Raw genomic sequence first — 22,421 nt, 5'->3', positions numbered from 1 at the left:
AAAGACACCATATAAAAAATGTTGCAGAAGAACTCATGAATCATTTGCCTATGGCTTCTAATTGCTTTATGCCCTAGAACATAGAAGCTGCATGCAGGAAAAACAGAAAGTTATTTCCACACACAAATTACACAGTAATCCTTACCTGACTTTTTCTTCACACAAACGTGAGATAAACATCCCCAAAGCAAGACCCATGTGGATTTGAACAGCTTGAGACTCATCAGCATTTGGTTTTCCAGGTAACCTGGCAGTCAGCATATTCAGGACTTCCTCAACCTTCTCCTTGCATGATACAACGATAACTGGCACCAGAAGAGACAAAGCAGTGGCTGCACAGGAACGAGCTATAGCACTAGCAGTATTTTCACCAGAATAGGATTTCTAGAAAAAGATTTTCAAAAGATTTACTTTTTCTCTCCTGGGAAGAAAATAAAATTCCTTTTCAGGTAGTAACATCCAGTACTTCTGAAATTTAAAATAAATATCCATTCAGTATATTTTAAAAAGTTATTTATTTTTTAAGCAGAGTGGATTTTAGGAGTGAAATATGAGCCACTTCGAATGTCCACTTCAAAAATATCTTTAAAACAGTATTGTTCCCAAAAGCAGGAGTTATAAAAAACTGCTAAATGCTAACCAAGTACTTGAATCTGCTCACATTCAGCCAGTCTAATGTTTAACACTGCATTTGGTTTGGTGATGTATCCCCTAACAGTGATGACAGGGGACATATGCCAGAGCTGCTTTCAAAACTTCTTTCATTCATGCAGTATTATCTTCTCGTATGATACTTTGTTAATAAATACAAAAACTCAAGGCAAACCCAAATATGACACACTGAAAGGAAAAAAAAAGAAAAGCATTGTTTAACTTGCCTACATGACATCTATATTTCCTATATTACAACTCCAGAAGGACCTTGACAAACTCGAAAGATGGGCCTGTGTGAATCTACTGAGACTCAACAAGGTGCAAGATTTTGCACTTAGGTCAGAGTAATGCCAGATATGAATAGAGACTGGGAGAAAAACTCCCTGAGACTAGACCTGCAGCGAAGGACTTGGGGTTCCTGGTGGATGAAAAACTGAACATGAACCAGCAGTGTGATCTTGCAGCTCGGAAAGCCAATGGTATCCTGGGCTCCATCAGAAGAGGGATGGCCAGCAGGGACAGGGAGGTGATTGTTCCTCTCCACTATGGCCTTATGAAGTCCCATCTGGAGTACTGCATCCAGGTCTAGGGTCCCCCATACAGGAAAGATGTGGAGCTGCTGGAGAGGGTCCAGAGGAGGGCCACAAAGATGATTAGAGGGCTGGTCCCCTACTGCGACAGGCTGAGGGCTTGTTCAGCCTGGATAAGAGAAGGCTGCAAGGAGACCTCACTGCAGTCTTCCAGTATTTAAAATGGGATTATAAAAAGGAAGGGAATCAACTTTTTATGTGGATAGACAGTGATAGAACAAAGGGGAATGGTTTTAAGCTCAAGGAGGGAAGGTTTAGATTGGATGTCTGGGGGAAGTTCTTTACTATGAGAGTGGTGAGGTGCTGGAACAGGCTGCCCAGAGAGGTTGTGGATGCCCCATCCCTGGAGGTATTCAAGACCAGGTTGGATGGAGCCCTGGGCAGCCTGGACTAGTATTAGATATGGAGGTTGGTGGCAGGGGGGTTGAAACTTGATGATTCTTGGAGTCTCCTTCAACCCAAGCCATTCTTTGATTCTACCTGCCACAGGGCAAACAGAATCTGAAAACTCCAGACAAAGAATTCCACGTACAAAATACAGATAAATGCTCTTGCTTTTAATGGTGCAGCACATACCTGGTAGAACCATGGGAAGACTTGTCCTTTAGGGCGATAACGGCTATTCACGATACTAAAGAGAGTCTCTATAACCATATAAATCCATTGCTGCATGGGAAGAAAATCTGGTACAGTCTGCAAAAATCAAACCCAAACATTCATTGTTATTTTTTCTTAAATTGAGTTCTGAACAGAAGCTCAGCAGCTGATGTTCTAGCTATGATCCATGTAGAATGAAATTTTGTTACCCTTATGCATAGCATGTTTTATTTCACAACACTAACCTTTCAGACACCACTTTTGAACAGATTATTCAGTTAAAGCAAACAGCTGCCAGAGAGCCTCACAACAGCATCAAGGAAAAATAAAAGCAAAACACATTCACAAATCTGAACTCTTTCAGACCAAGATATAATTTTAATGTATCCAGAAAAACTCAGCATGGCTAGTGAAGTAACTGCAGTGTGGTTATGAAGTACGAGAGTCTACAAGAATATTAAGGCTAACTATTTTAGTCTTATTGAAATCTGACAGGAAAACCTGAATTCTAATGAAGTAACTATCACATACAAGACTATTTCTCCCCACAGGTTCTTTTAAAGGCTTGGCCAGTAACAAAGGATATTAGAAAAATAAATCTTTCATGTCCTCTTACACACATAAAAATATCAGCAGCTTCTATCTGCACTGTCACAAAAGATATAACTTATCCATGACGTTAGTAATATATAGTTCAACTGCTTCTACCTAAAGATGGCACCTTGAAGTGTAATCCACTCTTCTGCTAACAGACTGTGGGGTCCCTATTACATGTGGATCAAAGGCTGTTTCACTCTAAGTAGAAATCAAATAACTTCAGGGGAAATTATGGCAAAACAGTGCATTTTTCTCAGCATGTTAACTTGTTGTAACAGTAGGAACAAAATAAAGATGAATGGCTACCCAAGCACCCAAACTATGCCAAAAATGTCTCAGACTCTGAGGTAGAAGGAATCAGGGTCGTGTAGCATTTCAGCATGGGAATGAGTTATTGACATGTTTTTACAAAATGAGGAAAAAGCTCAACCCCTCCCTCTCAGTCATATTTTGCATTTCCATACAAGTCATTTAACTTTGCTTTGTGACCAACTGTTCATATAATCATATGCATTTTGTGACAGTGTAATAATCTTCCACCATTAGCCAAGTCAAAAGTTTCATTCAAAACGCTCTTCAAAGAGAGCACGCAAAAAAGACTGAACAACTTAGTACATAAAAAAATAAACTTTTCTGGTCACCAGAAAACAATAAACTAGTTAAATTAATCAAAAGTACATTATCTTCTTTCCACGCAACCTTTATGCTTCTTTAAGTGATCTGGATCTGTCAGCAAAAGATGTCTGTATTAGTAAGTGCATTTAATCTAACCTACAGTATATACCTTTGATGTGAGTTTGATTTTCACTAAGTGGTTGATTTTAAGACATCTCTTATCCACACATATAAAATTTGGATCATCACAATTATTGTAACACTATGAGATGCTGTACTGACACAAAAATAGTGTGTCTTCTATGCCACCCTAAAACTTACTGTTGTATCTGATTAAGAGGTAAGAAAACAGACTAGTTGGGCTTCAGTGTTCACTACACCTTTATCTCATATGACTAAGCTAGCATATGTTCCTTTTCAGAAGCTGCTTGCTTGCTCTGACTGCAATCACCAAGCTGCCTTCATACAGATCACACAGCAATTACAAGATGACAGTATCACTGAACAGGGTGAAATTTGAATTTCAACGGACAAAGTGCTTCATACTCACTCACTGGATCCTCAAACATACCTGGTCATATTGCTTCACTACATCCCACTAAAAGAATTTATTTCCCAGACTGACTTACCTCAGGCATGCCTTCAGTGTCTGAGGAAAGGTTGCTTTCGTATTTGGATACAGCAACCGCAAGACCAGTCAAGGCTAAAATAGAGTTTCCTTTCACCACTGGGCTTTCCCTAGACACAAAAAAGGCAAAGAACAGTCAAGAAGCGTAACAGATATGCAGGCAACCAAACAAGTATCTCAATAAAGGAAAGTTAAGTTACAAGGAGTCCAGGAGGGAAGGGCTTTGCACCAAGTAACTTCACTGGGCTCTTTTCTAGCTCAATAAATGTGTAAAATATTTCATCTTAATATATAATATACATAACACATACATAATACATACAGCTGTCTGCTACTGCTCAAACAAGGGCCATCTTGCAGATCAATTGCACTCACAGGAACATATTAATCACAGCTAGTACTATCTCTAGATAGGATGACACAAAAAGCTCTTCAAATGGAGACTGTTAGACAGGTGCCACAACAGCATCTGTTTAGGAGATTTAGTACAGCACCTATCACAGACATCGTGGCTTTAAAAAAAGTTTTGAACGACTTTCCTATGTTATGAAACATTCATATAATGCACAGGATGAACCTCTACTACTGTGCAAACCTTACTTTTCCTATTAAAGAGCTCAGGAAAAAAAAATGTGCCACTTGAGAATATGATATAGAAAGTAACTATATTCAGTTTCATGAAAAGAAAGATATGAATTTTCCACCATTTTCAGGAAAAAAACCAACACATGTCACAATATAATTCTGCTAGAACCATCTTCGGTGTTTTGCAATAATAGCAAATGATCAATACAACTACAGGAGACCACTGAGAGCCTTACAGTAGACCAGTACAAATTGTTATATATTTTGCATTAGTCTTGCATTTCCAAAAACTTCCTCAACTGTTGCTATATACATAAACCCACTCCACAAATTTAAGCATTTGTTTCTGATCTAAATATTTCATTTTCACAATGAAAATATATTCTGGATTTCTACACTTTCTCTCTTATAAAAGATACCTTACTGGAATGTCATTGACCTTTTTCACACATTGAAAGTATTTCCTTACAGACAAGAGATAACAATAAATATTTTTAATTAAGTACTCAGAGATACCTATAAATAATTACAATTAAATGTTAAGTGTGTTGTAAACTTCCTAAATCTCTTGCCTTAAACAATTTCCTCATTTATGCCTTTTTTGTTGCTATCAAATTCTAAGAGACTATTTCATGAAGTACATCTATACTATCAGAAAAGCCAAATGCTTTAAATTTAATGAAAGTACAAATCATCACACTAACAGTGGGACCCAGGAGGGGTCTGCACTGAAAATATAGAACAAATTATTTATTTTCTTAAAAGAAAATCAGTAAACAAGAAGTTCTAGAGACGTGACCTATGCACCGGAAATCTTTCCACTGTTACCTGAAGAAAATTCTACACGCTCCCAAAACTGGAAATGCAACTGTCTTAAATAGTTTCGCTAGTGAACTTTTGTGACTAAAACTGATGCTTTCACTCTGAGACACAGAATATTATATATTTGATGCTTATTATTTTATTCCTCTTTCCGATACCTTAACACATGTATTTATTGAGTAGATAAAATATCAAACATATCTCTCAACTTCTTTAAGTGACTCCTTTCAAGATGAGCTGACAGGCAAGGAAACTGAGCAGCTGGGAATATCAGAACAGTGGTAAGTTAAAAAAAGAAAAGAAAGTGCAAGTCTTGATTCAAACATCCCAAACCTTCAGCTCACAGTATTATTCCAAACCTAGTCTTTTCTACATTTACAGGACTACTAACACTGAAATGGTCTCTGAGATTTCATGGCAATTCTTCAGCTAATTACATTTTTATGATTTAAGATTTTTTAAGCACTTGCTCTTCTGAGGAATCATTGTTTCTGACACTTTTTCTCAGCCTGGTGCAAGTGGCCAGTTTCCAGTTAACCATGGGCAAGCAGAAGGAGATAGCTGCCAATGGAGAGTGATGGGAGCAAGTCAAGCCTTTCTGTGAAGAAATGTTAAGATATTCATTGCTGACTGAAAGCCGTGTGCCAATTCTAATAGCAAATTAGCAAGCCTGTCACAATCTGGAAACACATGATTACTTGTCTTTGGAGGCATTTGGGCACAGAAAAGATAGCAGGAAGTAGTAGTATAGCTTTGAAGAGCCAGCTCTCTACCACAGACAAGCCAACTTTTACATCTGCTATTTAGAAAAAGAAGTTATTAATAGTGCATACAGTAGTATGCAAACTTCACCCAGAATATTAGGCATCAGCCTTTCTAATAGACATAGTTTAATTTCAAAGAACAACGTGGGGAAGAGCTCCTTTGTTGAGCACGCCTCATGCTCAACATGTGCACACATGAAAACACATGTTTTCGTGCTCACATGAAAACATGAAACTGATAGAGAGACAATTGCAGGAAGTATTTTACATCATCTACCACAGAAGAAAACTCATTCTCATCTGTAGTAAATAAATCATTCTTACTTTGAAGCACCTTTGATGACATCTGTCAACATATCTCTAACCCTGCAAAAGAAACAAAGAATTTAAACCATTGTTACACTACAGTATGAATTCAGCTGATTTACTCTTATGCCTTACATGTGTGCATTTTTCACATTCTTCAGAAAACTTAGTGCAAATTAATCACAAGTATTAAAACTGTATTATTAGTGCTCACCTACCACCCCATGTTCCTTCATGCTCATGTGGACTATCATACAAAATGCTTTCTTTTTCAAAAGACAGGTTTATGCAATAGCAATAGGTCTGTTCTTTCTTCTGTCACAAAGATACTTCCAAATCACTGCACTATAATTTAGCATAATATAATAAGTATGTTTTACAACTAACAATGGTAACAATCTACACAACACTTACTATTCTCCTGAAAACAACTATGGACAGTTATGCTGTTAGGGAGAGTGGTAATCTGGATCTATTTAAACAAAAGCAATAGGAATAGTTACAGTTTCTTACATATGACTGTAATTGTTTTATAATCAACTCTTCTGCATTTGCTTAGTTTTGCATTCACATTAATACAGAAGCAGAGATACAGTGAACCTTCTATCTCGTCAGGTTTGGGTGAGGAAAGATCTTGTGCACCACAACATATACCAATCCATAAATCCTGGCTGTGACTGTCACCTTAGACAAAACCCTATCTTTCAGTCACAGTTCCACAACACATAACTGAAGGTGCAATAGTGTGATAGAAGAAGAAAAATGCATGACTCATAAAACATATATTTTCAAGACTGAGTCATGTCACTCAGCCTTTGAAGGAGATTCAGTCAGGGTTTCCTTCTACATATGCTGCTTTTACGTATTGTTTCAAATGCACTTAGAAACATTGACACCAATCTAAATGTCATTGCAAAATTACATAGTACTAGTTAATATTGAGCTGTTTACAGTTGGGCTAAATCTGGAGGGCAGCACAAATAACTGATGGATACTGAAGTTGGATCCCTGAAAGTATCAAGCAATTAATGGACAACAGAAGAAGATATGAAAGCTGAATTGTGAGTCTCAAATTTATTGCCTACTTTAATTCCTCAATTGTTAAAGGGAATTTTGTTTGTTTTGAACATAGCTTATGTTAAAATGGTTTAAAAAACAGAAAGCAGATTTCAGTTCAGGGGAAATCTACAATAGCAGTATTGCTCTAGGCATTTAAAATGTTTTCTCTATTCCTTATCAAGAAAGGGATAAGATAGTGCATAGGTGCATATCAATATCAAGTTTCTGAGAACTCCAGTTGAAAGCTAGAACAACAGAAAACTGTGCAACTACTACATAAGGAACAATCTCTTTGTAATTCTTTATTATTCTGGCTCTTGCTATGAAACACTAATCTAGACTGAACTGGTATAAAACCACTAAGATTTTGCATTGCTATTGAATGTGACTTAGGAGCATCCTTTTGACTGAAATAGGCAGAGGTTGCTTTGGTTTTCTTTGTACCTATTTTGGTCACACACTTAGGAATTTTGTTCACACACTTATGAACAAGCAGAGAAAGAGACACCTGAACTGTCTATGGACGTGTAGTTCTTTCTCTGTGAAGTCCCCCAAATTCCCAGCCTACCACCATTGGTCATGCACATACATGACTAAGTCCTAAGACTGACGCACATAGCTCAGCTGGATTAAATATAAATACTTGAGGATACGGAACAGAGCGTACATCACACGTTTAGTTTTTATTAAACAGTATCTTCAGCTTACTGTATGATCTGAGATGTCTCAGTTTGTTACTACATATGTCACTCTGTGGCTTACATTTCTTACATAAATTCATTTTCAGTGATGCAGCTTGCAAAATCTCTACACGGAAGTTTTGTTTTTTTTCCATAATCTCTGTACTTTAACACAACATACGATATATACAATTTCCATTGTTTCCAATAATTGCTCACGCTACAAAGTTTTGGACAAAGTAGAGGGAAAGGTACCTCTGAACTTGTGAATACCAGCATCCTTGCTCACTGTTCCTTGATAACTTTTTTTCTTCCCCCATGTGGATATTTTATCTTTTTTTTTTTTTTTTTGTCATTAGTACTTATACAAACAGTTAAATTTGCAAAATCAAAGGCTTTCAAGTCCTGCCTTCTTCTGTCCTTCACTTGTCACTAAAAGTGATGAGGAACAGGCAGGCAATTCCTTACCAGAGCCATGCTGTAAACTGCTTGTACTGCACATCTTCAGGATCCTCTTTTCCATGTTTTAACTGCATCTCAAGCTCTGCTTGTCTTCCCTGCAGAATCACAGCATAAAACAGAAGTAGATCTTAAGATGGTCAGTCATCATAAGACTTTTTCAGGAAATATCTGGATAACTAACCTTTTCCTTGAGGGCTAATTCTTAAGTTAACAATTGCTTTTTATATGAGACCCTGCTGTAATACACAACATATTAAGTAAAAGAATTTGTAATTTTTCATTTTGAGTGAGAAAAAAAAAAAGCAGATAACACAAATCATAGAATCATAGAAACACCAGGGTTGGAAAAGACCTCCCTATCACCACTATCTCCCACTGAAACATGTCCCTCAGTACAACATATGAACGTTTCTTGAACACCTCCAAGATTGGTGACTCCACCACATCCCCGGGCAGCCTGTTCCAGCACCTGACCACTTTTTTGTAAAAGAAGTATTTCCTTATGTCAAATCAAAGATACTGAGAAATCTCTCACCTAGTCTATGGAAAGAAACATGCACCCTTGGGGAGTGGGGTATGTACAAGCAGAGAATGAAAATTAGAAGGCTACTACCTAGAACAGTTTGAGAGCAAAATATTACTTCCTTGATTCACTACTTAAAAGAGTTCCTCATCCTTTTCCTTCTTATGACCTCAGCCTTCTTCTACTCCAGTTTCTTTTCTGTATATCAAAGGAGTTGATATGATGTGTCTAACAAGTTTTATCTAAATGAATTAAGCAGCTCTCCATTACCTTCATTCTCAAATCTTGATACAACTACAGCTCAACTTGTTTGGGTTATCATTTACTGCTTCTTACTAGGTTATTAAGTCTTAAGTGAAAAACATAGGCACATAAGCTGTGTTTCTTACATACTGAACACTGCAAATCCAGATGTCACTTGGAAGGTGTTTTCCAACTCCTAGAGACTACAAAAAAAGGTATGACATACTGACTAAGTAGACATCTGCATACGATTTTGGTGTCAGAACCATAGAACATCCTGAGTTGGAGGGGATCCACAAGGATCACTGAATGACTCCAACGTCTGGCTCCACATAGGACCACCCAAAAATAAAACCATATGTCTGAGAGTGTTGTCCAAACACTTCTTGAACACAGAAGCACAATCTCAGATGAGAAATTCCTTGGCTTTATAGTGTGTTTAAATCTATTACAATTTCCTCAAACAAGTAAACACTGGCTTAAGATCAAGATTAAATCAAGACCTGTAGGATCATAATGAAATTGAGTTCAGTCCCAAAAACATGCTGAATTTACAAACTGGCCAAACTGGCAGAAGTGCTTAAACATTTGAGCAGACATATTACAGACAAGAGAACATCCACATGTCCAAAGGGAAAATATCCTCACGGAAGTGCCTTGATAAACTGTGGACAGAGCGTTTACCCTTGGTTAACAAACCAAGGACTCTACAAACCCCCACCTCCAGAAAGTAGAAAATGTTACTGTGAAATACTCAGTTATGCATGACCCAGACTATTCACATTGTACTGTAGTCCCTTGGGGTCAGCTCAGATAAAATACACTACAGAAACACGAGGAGTAAAGATCTCAGCTTAAAAAAATGGTTTTTACTGAGAGACCTCAGAAGTTGCTCTAAAAACAAAACAAAACAAAACAAAACAAAAAAAAGCCAGGAAATCCTAGAGAAGCTTTCAGAAACAAGACTGATAAGTGCAAGGTTTCTCCTGGAGTCAGAGGGGAAGCAGCAGAAAAAGTGAGTAATTATATACAAGCTACAATGGCCCCCTCTGTAGTTAAGACCTAAAATGACAATTTGAAAAACCACTGCTTGCTTTGTAATGAGGATCAATCTAGAAAATGTGCCCAAATATCCCAGGTAAAAATTGTTTTGAAAAATTTTAGAGAAGCGTATGTTCTGCTGCACAGTAAAGGGACAGTCAAAGCTTTTCAAATTTGCTCAGCAATCTGAGCTGCTCATGCCAAAAATAGCTGACAAGGCCTGGAAATATAAACCAGTAAGCCCTTCCAGTACTACAAAGGAAGACTTCTGAAAGGAGTTATTTCTTACAAGCTTTTATGTTGTCCATCTACAGAAAAGAACAAATGACACTGTTTTGCTCTAGATACCATGTCAGCTAACCTAATGAAAGACAAGTTTAAAGGTATTTCCTATATTTCTTATCATTAGATTGGTTGGAAAAATCAAAAGATGATTTCCTCACAATATAAATCCTTTTATTCAGCATGTAATGTTATTTAATTAATAATTTCTCAATACCTTCTGACCACTTAGTGGTAACGTTATCTGAAAATTCCTATCCAAAGTATAAGGATAGAGTTCTAGCTGAAAGTTCACATTCTAAAAAATAAACTGCAATTGGAATTGACTGTATGGGAACTTGACACAGGAACAAGGCTGCAAGGACCAGAACTGTAAACAGGAATTGTACTTGTTCAAATAATTTCAGACTGTGCTGCTTGAAGATTCATTTTTATTTCCTTTTCAACAAATGTTATTAAACTCCTCAAGCTTCACTTTTAAATTGTTGTCAATTACATGGATGCTCTTGCTGAAAGAAATGAAAAAATATACATACAAATATACAAAAAATATACAAAATATACATAATGAGCATTAATATGCACAGTATTCTGTACCTCAGAATTACCTGTAGGACTGCACCATAGGTTCGACTCATAAATCCCAACCAAGACTGCGGCAACAGTATAGAGCGGTGCCATTCAGAAGGCTGAATGTTAACCTGTGCAACACAGCAGAAAGGGTAGAAATGGTTATATTAAGTCTAACATATGAAAAACATATGTTCTTCAACCTGTGATTTGCAGGCAAGATTTTGCTAAAGTGTGCAGGACACTATACGTTCCTGTGGGAAATAAAAATTGGTAACATTCTTTGTCTTCCTCTTCCTGGTTTTACCCACAACAAGTTACTTTTCAACTTCATTACCCAGGCCAGTCAAGACTTCAGATCGTTCACAATATAACTGGTACCACTGAATAGCACTGTAATTATAGGTGGCAATAAGCAAAACACTTTGTAGCACTGGTAGGCAAAAAATGCATACATGACAGAGATGATGGAACAATTTATATTTGCCATCACTTTTGTACTTCCTAGGTGCTTCTAAAACCTTTAAAAACATGAAATAAATACAAATACACAACAACCTAAAGACAGGAGTGATCACTGAAAAGGAATCAGTATAAGTAATTGAGTTAAATGAAATTAGGTCAAAGCACACATTTCAAATCTCCTTTAAATAACAAAATTGTTAAAACAACAATAAAAACAAGGAATTAGAAGGTTCTACTTAGGAAGAACCACTTCAGAATTAACTGGAGGAGAACAACACTACCTCAAGGACAGTTTAAATAAATATTCAACAACTGTCCCTGCCTACCTCCAATTCTCACACAGGTATGGCAGCCTCTGCTTCACAAAACTGGAATGAATGACTCAGTCAACTGTACAATCTAATGTATGTGCATAGTCAATCCACAAGAACCCAAGGTTCCTCTCTTCAGTAAGTGCCATAGCAAACAGTGACACAAAGACATTCTCAACACATATTGAAAAACAGAAATGAAGTTAAGTGATCTCAGTAAGAATCCATTTTTTAGTCACTGGTAGCTTAACGGAGTAACTACAGTGGTAGATTAAACACAAGGGCTGTAAAGTCAAGGTCACAGAAAAAAAAAACAAAAACAGTTCTTTTGTAGACCTTGGGCTCCTGCATGACGTGTGTATCATCTCCCCTAATTTGTCTAACATGAAACTTTTAAAACCAAAAAACATCAATTCAGAAAAACTGTGTAGCAAAACTAATAAAAAAAGTCTTTATTCTCTCTCTCTCTCCGTGACTGCCTTAGTTGCAGCAACATTCTGTTAAAATAAGAGTGCCTTATTCAGGTGTCTTCCCTTACGTACCTGTGCTTTCGGATTAAAAAAAAAAAAAAAAAGATAAACTCTGCAATTAAAACTGCATTGTTATGTCTCTTCATATTCTATGATGACTATAGAGAATTGATCTTTATTGATGCTGTTCAATTATTCCTACTATTTACCTCTACCAAGACAGTGAAAAAATGCCATCACAGCCATTTAGACTCCACAAGAAATCTCAGCACTTTCTGGGGTAACAAGTTTCTAATAAGAGAAAGGTAAACTTGTGAGGCAAAGGTGAGATGAGATGAATATATTTTAGCAGCCTCTATTTAAGTCCTGCACTTTTCATTTCTATATTAAAAACATGCCAGACTCCTTGACTTATGGAAAAACTCACTCTGTAACATTTGATTATTACAATGATTAAACAAAGTGCAAAGTGATACAGGTTGGTTTGTTTTACAATAGAGATCAATTTGTTTAGCAAAAGGAATCCATAAGTGGTAGTTCTAAAACTTTCCATTTCAGCTTCAGTGGGTGAATAGTCTTGTTTTCCTCAATAATTTTGCACTGGGGACACAACAGAATACTTTAACTTTTGCCTCAATGATTTCGCCTCACAAGAAGCACTGGAGTAATAATAGAATACTTTTATCTTTTGCCTTAATAGGTGCAAGGACATCTTCCTCAGTTTCCACATATGCTGTTTTAAAAGTTGTTCACTGTGCCCTAGAAAGCAATGGAAATTCCCCAAACTGGGGAAGAGCAGCTGGAAAGTTAGTCAAAAGGTCTCAGTGATAAAGCTGATGGTAGAAAACGGGGAAGAAGTAGGTGGGCACTTGACCAACCTAGATAGTACTGAGCATGCCCGAGGGACATGAGCACATATCTATGAGTCCTTGAAAAAGAATCAATATGTATATCTACATACTGCCAGTTACGTACTACCATATGTATGCCTTAACTATTCAGGTGTAGAATCTGAACTCAGCATGCGTACTTGCTTGTCAAGCCTCCTAGCAGGTATCATGAGGAATAAAGGAATGCTGTTTTCTAACCACATTGGAGTTAGAGACTTCCCTTCCCAGATTTCAGATGACAAAAGCCCATGCAGAGCAAGTACCTTCTGGGAGTAAGCCTGGCAAGATTGTTATTCCTGCTTTTGATTCGTCCTTATTTATTATGAAGACTAGCCACTGTTCAATATGTAAAATTCTCCATATTTCAAAGCATGTAAAGCTCTTCTTTGTCATGTGCTCCAGTGGCTTCCTCTGCACAGTCAACCTAGAAAAATGAATAAACTTCCCTTGCTTGTTAATTATCTGCATTCTTCTGTTTTCATCTCTGCTTTATGCCCCTCATGATCTGCACAAAGCAGATATTATTATTTCTTTATATGGTTCTATGCTATGCTCTATAAGGCTTCATGCCAACTGTCATCATTTAAACTTAAAAGACATATGAGTAACTACTGATACACCTATACAAGTAAATACAATCCAACAGTCAACAAAGAGATGACATACTTCACCATAAATCCCATGAACACTGCAGAAAAAACATCCTTAAATGCATCAATAACACTAGTGCTTTTTTTCCCCAAATTTTATTCATGCATCCTGTCTCACCTCTGCTTATCAACTTATTTAGCATGTTGACAGGCAAAGGCTCCAGTCAGAACTGCCTTAGGTTCCCACAGCACCTGCAGAAACACCAATCTCACTCTTTGTGTCTACTCTGGCACTATTTTAGACTTCAATATGAAACCAGAAAAATCTGAGTCAACGTTATAAGGTTTGCCAGGCAATCCACATATGTCTGAGGAAGAGCAGGCCTTCAAGACATATGATGAGCTTACGTAGGAAGAAGAAAGCTTTATGTATATTTTTGCATTTAATACAGTCTCATCTGGAACATTAGTATCACATCTTGTCTAAAATTTGACATGTGCTTGGTGACCAGTAGAACGGCTGAGCGACTCTTGACGAATTAACAAATATATAGTGAATTTAGGGAATGAGAGAAAGATTGTGAAAACAGAACCACAACACAAAGAACGCTTAAATAAAGACTATCTGACATGGAAAAAAACTGGACACAGTGCTAAAGATTAGCATGTAGAGTTGTGCTGATATTCAGTATTCAGTACAGGATACTAGCTGTCTTTACTTTTCCTCTGTCCCTGAATACACAATGGTAACAGCTAGTGTTGGATAACTAGCAATAACTGAGGCAAAGAGAAATACCCTGAGTGAGGATCTAAGTCTGTTGACTGATGCTTAAAACCTTCAGAAGGACATGTCACCTTGAAGACACAAAAGCAGAGACTGTGTTGACCAAAACACAAGAGAGGGAGCTCTGACAAACCACAGGAGATACTACTGCTGCACTTCAGTGCTTCTGAACACATATTGCACACTCTTCAGCAGCACTGGAAAGTCATTTTAAATGAAAACAGTAAGTCCGTGTACCTACAAAGTGCACTCTCAATAAAAAGTAAACATCATAACATGCATGAGTTTTCTTTCAGCCCTGTTGTCTTTACACTGCCACAAATCTTTGTACACTGCTCACTTGATTGGCTGAGACATTGCTAGCAGAAGGCTAGCACTGAGACATTGCTAGCAGAAGGCACACAAAACAAATTTAGGCATCTGTGAATCAAAGCCTGTTTCTACCACTTCTTGGGTATCTAATTAAGATAATACTGTTTAAAGAACAAACCTCAGGATCTAGAATCAGCAATAACAATATTTATGACCCATCTTAAAATTTGTTGTTTAGCAGAAAAATAGTGAATTCCAATGAGTTCTTTCACTAAGCACAATAGGCTTTCACCTAGATAGTCCCACCCACTCACATGGTCCCTAGATTCAGCTCATCTCACTAACAAATACATGGCTATGGAAATGTGTTTGAAACTTTATTCATATCAGTGAAGTGTCCGAGTTTAAACACTCTTCTCACACAAGGACATATAAAGTGTAGCCTCAGAGACTTCATAAATAAGGCTAGAATTACATTTCTATATCAACAAAGTGGTGCTGTAACATCTCTTTGCTTCTCAAATTTTTGCTCAGAGGTTCTTTGTTAACATTCTTGTATGCATAAGCTTCCAAACCCTCCTCCCAGCCTTCCTTTGGAGAAAATACTTGTCATTATTCTCTAAACCACACTGGACTGAAGAGGAGGTTAGCAAAAACCTGTCAACAAACTTACTTCTTGAACACTGCGTCACCACTGGAGGAGAAACATTCAATAAATTCACTAGTGGAAGCCAGAACAAAATGGTCCATAATGTGAATAACATCCTCTGAAGTATCTAGGCACAAAAGAATACACTGCAGAAAATTCCTTTCTAGAAAAACCAATTACCATCTGAAGTGCTTCAGGGACAAGGTTTGAATAAGTCCTTGAATCTCTTGGTTACATTAAAATCAAACCAGGAGGGACACAGAAGAAGCTGCTCCAAGGTGCATATCATCATAGCATGCTTAACACAAAAACAGGGATTGCTTCTTTTGTGAGCATGCAGAGTGTCTAACATCATTACTTGTTGAGCAGCATATTTATCATTATACAACTCACAAGTAGTGCTCAACTGCACAATCATGCTTGCAAGTGTTATTATGGCAATATAACTATGCTATTTACAACAAATAGTAAACACTTGAATATCAATGAAGATACAAAGGCAAGACCATATTCCTCCTGCATTTTAAAAGTAGTGCACCACTTCAGCCTGTCAAAGCCAGTATTTACAACATCTGCATGCCAAAAGCAGCCTGTCTCATAAGCTTTTTGCATGAAGCATAAGCTGCTCCCGTCATCTCCATTAAAGAAATAAAAGCTAGCTGGGTAGCTAGCCAAAGACCTAACAACTTTATTTCCTTTAACCCTAAACATACATTTATTGACTCATCAAAACATGGTACATGTTGTGAACATGTACGACTCTTCATCTGTATTTGCTACTGAAAGACAAATGAAGGAGCTAAGGGATAGCTCCCAAAAACTCCTAAGAATTACTTGAAAGGCTCAAAGACTCACAAATAATTATGGGCTACTCTAGCCCAGGTATTTGAAAAGCCAAGCACAGTAATGGCAACTCAGCGGAGATCCAGACAGATCTGCAGCCTGTGAAATCATTCTACAGATGTAAGCAAACATCAAATTACTAAAGAGATACAGACATCATTATCCCAGTATGGTATTCATATTGACAGCTGCTAAGCTTCTGAGAAATTTTATGGGCAAGATAAAGGGATCTTTGCTCTCAATTATTTCTCCTTTCTTAGCATTTACATGCACATGGAAGTTTTCTTGGAGCTTTATACTGAATGCAATGCTTTAAAGACAAATTTAAGCTCTCTTTCTCATAAAAATGCTTGTTTTACATTAAAAAGCCACTGTAAATATTAAATATATAAATTGAAGGGACTTAGAGCAGTAGCAATGAAACGACATTCCAGTAATTTAAACCTATAGATGAACCTATATATGTGCTGCATTGGAATCTGATGAAGTAACTTCACAGAAACAGCTAATTCCTATAGCTAGTGTGCAAAAAAACATTTGAGTGAGTAACATCTAGGCCATTTTCTTAGATCAATATTGCTCCTTCATAGCTTCACTGCTTAAACTCCTTGTTTTTACTACCTGCTCCCTAGAAGAACACCAAGGACTAAATGAAGCATGAAATTCACTCATATGAGCCTAGAAATTCACTTCTGTTCTAGCCAATGGCTCAAATACCTTTTACCTGACATTAACTCCAACTGTACACATGAGAAAAAAAAAGTCTTTTTTGTCTTTAAAATTAATGTAATTTTAAACAGAAATACTAATACATTTTACCAAAAGAGTACAGTTAAGACTGCTTAAAGATTATTAGTATTTAAGTACTTTAAACACACTTAAGACTTTTTGGTTTTACTACGCCTTCATCAGTTCACTTAGCAGTAAATACATACCAGTGACTGAAGTAAAAAACATCAGGATAACTATCTCAAAATTTTACAAACTCCAGTTCACCACATTCACATTAAAACTATGCTGTGTCAAAACCAACCATTTTGAGTTTTCGATTCAAAAGGTAATTTGTTAACTCAGGAAAAGTCAATTTTATTTCTGAGCTGCTGGATGTTATAATCAGTACTGGCACACACAAGCAGAGGTATTTAACTTTTTACTATAGATTTTAACTGATACTTTAGTAGGACAAGCGAGTGTTTACAAAACAACAGGTTAGTGCTAGGAGAGTCAGGGAACCAACAGGCTCACTGGAATCCACACTTGGAATCTATGTAAGAACAGAATTGACCTTCATACCACTGTAATTATGCTTATTATTGCATAATGAAATATATGCTTTTCTCCAGAATATCTGGCACTGAACCCAAGCCCCTCCACATGAAACAACAGTGCAGATGGTTGTTTTTCTTTCTGGATTCTATGCAAGCCCACTCTTTACGCACAGCTTATTATTCTGAATCTGCACCAATGACATATTTCTCCACATTCATGTGGGCTTTCCCTGCTGTTCTCCCCTGAAGCATTTAAACACAAAACATTCATACTTGCTCACTCCTGTGATGATGAGGGGTATTGTTTCCAGTTTATGTTTTCATTCTTTTGCAATAAAGAGGTGAAGACAAAATAGGAAGTATTACGTTTGCATACTTCATTAGATGCCTTGAGATGTGTGTTGTACTTCATAATCCTGTTAACACTACCTTCTTAAAACAGCACCAAGGAGGAGTTTCTAGATTGTAGTCCATCTATTGCAGATTGGCATTTGTCTCTATGGTTCAAAGACCTGATTATTAATTTATGTGGCTCTTTTTTCAGTTCAGAGGGCCCAAAATTATGAGATGCTGTATCCCAGCCCACTGATAGGATATAGACTTTATGTGCATCAAGTATTTTAGGTCTGGAAGTTTGCCCTAGGTAAAAGAAGCCAAATTCAGCATAGTACACAGCACCTGTGTAGAAACTTCAGGCAAGCTATGCTAAAGACAGATTTGCTAGAGACGGAACTCTCTAGAGAGTACAAGTACAAAAATAGTGTGAACAGTCAGGAGTCAGGACGTGAGAGCAAAGCCAACAGAGAGCCAACCTGACACATCACAGGATCAGAACACAGTCCCCACAGATTTGCCATTGCATACACATGTGCTCAGTGTCAAGCTTTCAGTTTGCAAGTAGTATATCTCCTCAAATCCCTTGCTTGCAAGCTTCCAACTCAAACCCCTTGTTATAACTATTTATGTAATAATAACTCGTATATAACAGTGTTTTGTTTCAGAGGTTTGTTGATATCCTTAAAGAACTCAGCAGCAAGTGGGCTCCAGGCCTGTTGTGTGATAGTGACAGACCAAAATCAGCACCCAGACATATTCCCACCCATAAACCATACCACATTCAGTCCACTTCTTCCAACTTCTGCAACAGGTGCAACGTGAATTAGACAAAACATTTCCTTTAATTATACAGGGGTGGTTCAGTCTCAGCACACAAACAATCCCATGCTCTTTCATGTGAAATAGCCTATAATCAAATAATCTCTAATAGTACCAAACTTCTTGAGCATAGAACAGAGAGAGGAAGGATCATAGGACTGTTCAAAATTTCTATCCCTGAAAAACAGAAATAGAAACTGGTATTGCTGTGAGTGGAAAAAAAATCTTTAAAATGCCAAGCTATTCATACACTGTTTTTATTTCTGGATATTCTGCCTAAGACAGAATAAAAATTTTATATTTCTTAAAAAAATCATAATCTATGATAGCCCTGGGCAGTTTGTTCTAGTGGGTAGTAGCCCTACCCACAGCAGCGAAGTTGGAATTAGAATATCTTTAAGGTCCCTTCCAATTCGAGCCATTCTATGATTCTGTAACTGTATGTCATTATAACAGGTCAGGGAGTTGCAACATTTAAGAGACAGAATAGAATAGCAAGTGTTAGTAATAATCACAAAATCACCAAGGTTGGAAAAGACCTGCAGGATCATCTAGATCACCCATCTACCAATCACCAATATTTTCCCACAAAACCACGTCCCTCAGTACAACATCTAAGCATTTCTTAAACACAAGATATAAACATCATTTCCCCACTGAGTCCCATCATTGCTCAGACTTTCTATTCAACTAGAAGTGGTTAGACACACAGGTACAGGCAAGTCTAAGTTAGGAAAACGCAAAGGACAATTTCTGCTTCTTTTGTGTTTAGAAGAGGTATTACAGCAGTAAACACTCAAAAACATTTAGTTCAAGTTAAACATCCCTCACAGGACCTTTAATTAATTATGATACATTCACACATGCCACTGCTTTAGCTACTTCCTAATTATCATAAAAAACATGAAGGAGGGCAAGAAACACAATATCTATGGAAAGGAAAAACAAAAAAAAACAGCAACTTACCTCGTGAATGAGGGCTACCAATATTTGCTGGAAGTTGCGTCCTCTGCTAGCCAGAAACCGATTAATAGGCTTGCCATCTCTGCCCATATGGACTGGAAGGTCATAACACAACAACATGCCGGCTTAAAGAAGGAGAGAAGGAGAAAAAAAAACCTGAGTAAAAAAAACTCTTAATAGTTTAGAAGTCTGTTGTAGTAGGCGTCTTGCAGGGATACGGGATGTATGGGGCAGGCTTCTCCCTAAGCATAGTGAGATGGTGCTATCGTGCTGACCTTGCTGCAGAGAAAACAAGAAAAGGGGAAGGATGCGAGGGAATGAGGAAGCAGCCAAATAAGGCACAATGTTATCTAGTGCAAACCAATCAGGGTAGAACATGACAGCACAACTGCTTAAGTAAAATATATAAGCTGTGTTTAGTAGTGAATAAATGCCATTTTACTGCTCATCATATTGGTGTGCGTCTGCAGTCATTTGGCCCTGATCAGGTAATTGGTCAGTTCGCGCAAGAGGGCTAACACAGGAGGCTAGCATCACAGTTGCAGAAGGCAACAGAAGTCTTGCATATGACAGCTGAAAACTCAAAAATAAAGTCAACTAAATACAGTCAGCAATCTAAAAGCCTAAGCAGCATATGTAATCATAGGTAAGCAGCATAAGACAACACTGTTTCTGAAACTGATTCACTCTGATTTTAATCTGAGAAATAACTGGGTCAAAGTCTGTATAACTGCCTAACTCCAATAGAGGACAACCTACCTGCAAGGCCTGGTGTCATTCCTGGTTGTTTGTTCCTCTCATACATTTTCAGCAAGAAATTTGGAATACCTGCCACGGTCTTCCCCTGGTCTGTGCGTGTGGCCCCTCCTCTCAAGGCAGAATGATACACACCTCGGGGCATGTTGGTCATCTCCTGTTTCACTAGTGATGTTGCAAATTCTTCAAATGCTGTATGAATCACAAGGAAAGAAACAGAGATGAAAGAGGACATGAGAGTTGATAAGTGGGAAAACAAACCAATCATGAAAAACCCCAAATGACTGACATTTGTGCTTCAGGGCAGGTATGCTAATCTAGTAATGACATTCAGATGAGAGCTCATGTTCAAGGGACTGAAAACCCCTGGCAAGTCTCTCTTGCCACCCACTTTTGCTGCCACTGTCACTTCAAATGACACTTATGATACGCTCAGGTGGAGAAGAAAAACAGCTTAAACTATTCCTTGAGCTATTCCCTAAATGTATTCTTTTACCTTTAGACCAGTAAAACTGACACAGTCTGTAAGAAAAACAAGCAAGAACATACTAAAAAAATATAGTCTCTAAAACTTGATTGTTTTTAAGGAGATTTAAAAAGAGTGCAGTGCAAAGAGAGTACATGGAAAGATAGTGTATGTGCCATCAAGGAATATACAGAAAAAGAAGTACTACCTTGATTTCTATAACCACAGCAGTAGATGCTGAGTTCTGTGTGCTTACGTTATGCATTTACGTTATGCATTTCGTAGTCTAGCTGGGCTGAAAATTTACAGAATTAATAAAAAAATTACTGCTCATTTGTGAAGTCAGTCTGAAGGCACATGTTAGTGAAAAGGATTTTGTTTCTAGGCTGTACTATTAATGTACATGACTGTACAGTGTTACTATATTGCAGCTAAGAGTTGACATCATACCTGAACATTGCAAACTTGGTACCTTCAAGAGTCTGTTAGTGCTTTTGGTATATATCTGAGTCTTAAGGGGATTTATAAAAACTAAGCTAGAAACTTAGTCACACAAGTTCCCAAATCAAATACAGCCCTGCTTTGACTAGGAGATTGACAACAAATGGCATTCACTTATCCTTCCTAGGTCCCAGAAATACCAATGTGAGTTTGGAATATAATTCCAATCCCAATACAATATTTTATATTGGAGCTTCCTTACCTTTCCTACTTTCATTATGTTCCCATCATTTTTAGCAATATTTTTTTCCAAATCAGCTCCATAATCCTTTTCAACTCAGGTCATTCTATGATTTTATGATATCAGAGTAGTAGTCTCAATCTGATACGTCTTTGTATTACAGCAGGAAGGGAAACTGTACCTGGATTGTTTTTTTCCTACATGTAAGACTAACATCCTTCAGAAAAAAATGTCAGAATTCACAGCTGGTGAAATTCACCAGTGATTCACACAGGATTTGTAAGCTTATTCCCCATCCTCAGTGATATATATTCTTCCTACAAAACTAAATGTACTCACTAATCTTGACATTTGTAAGAGGTTTTTTTGTTTAGGGGGACTACTGCAAGAAAGAAAGAAAATCAGAGAGGCCAGCTCTTTCACTGGTGGTAACTATCCACATACATGGAGACACCCTAGCATAAGTAATAATTCATTTCATTTGCTAGTTATGCCAAAGGACTGAATACTGAACATGGCATTCAAATGCAAGAGATAAGACCCAAGGATTTAGGCTGCCAGATATAAAAACACTAAAAAATCCAGGTAAATTTCATGAAACACCTACATGTGCAGCAAATGATAAGATACTATATTTTAAAGCCTGGAATCAGTCTGAAGGAAAAAAATTCAACTGACATTACAGGAAAAAAATTCTTTGCATCTTTGCTGCAGAGATATATCTCTGACTAAGACTAAAAATATATATTTTTTTGTTTGAAGTTTATGGTTTGTTTTATCTGATTATATTTAATACTCT

General features: G+C 37.2%; 1 protein-coding gene across 6 annotated transcripts in view; it reads right to left on the bottom strand.

Annotated features, from left to right (window-relative positions):
* FOCAD (focadhesin) overlaps positions 1 to 22,421 on the bottom strand; it is a 99,786-nt gene that overhangs the window by 26,059 nt on the left and 51,306 nt on the right. For all 6 annotated transcript variants that reach the window (XM_040655530.2, XM_046905347.1, NM_001195603.3 and 3 more), the window contains 8 exons: positions 20,478 to 20,666; positions 19,722 to 19,843; positions 11,057 to 11,149; positions 8,366 to 8,454; positions 6,177 to 6,218; positions 3,683 to 3,791; positions 1,821 to 1,937; positions 146 to 384 (listed from right to left, as the gene is read on the bottom strand). In XM_040655530.2, coding sequence (XP_040511464.1) covers positions 146 to 384; positions 1,821 to 1,937; positions 3,683 to 3,791; positions 6,177 to 6,218; positions 8,366 to 8,454; positions 11,057 to 11,149; positions 19,722 to 19,843; positions 20,478 to 20,666 — 1,000 coding nt within the window. The remainder of the gene's footprint in view (positions 1 to 145; positions 385 to 1,820; positions 1,938 to 3,682; positions 3,792 to 6,176; positions 6,219 to 8,365; positions 8,455 to 11,056; positions 11,150 to 19,721; positions 19,844 to 20,477; positions 20,667 to 22,421) is intronic.

This window comes from Gallus gallus, chromosome Z (assembly GCF_016699485.2).
Source record: "Gallus gallus isolate bGalGal1 chromosome Z, bGalGal1.mat.broiler.GRCg7b, whole genome shotgun sequence".
Taxonomy (NCBI): Eukaryota; Metazoa; Chordata; class Aves; order Galliformes; family Phasianidae; genus Gallus; species Gallus gallus.
Note: the sequence above shows the minus strand (reverse complement) of the source record. Positions and strands in the feature narration are given on the sequence as shown.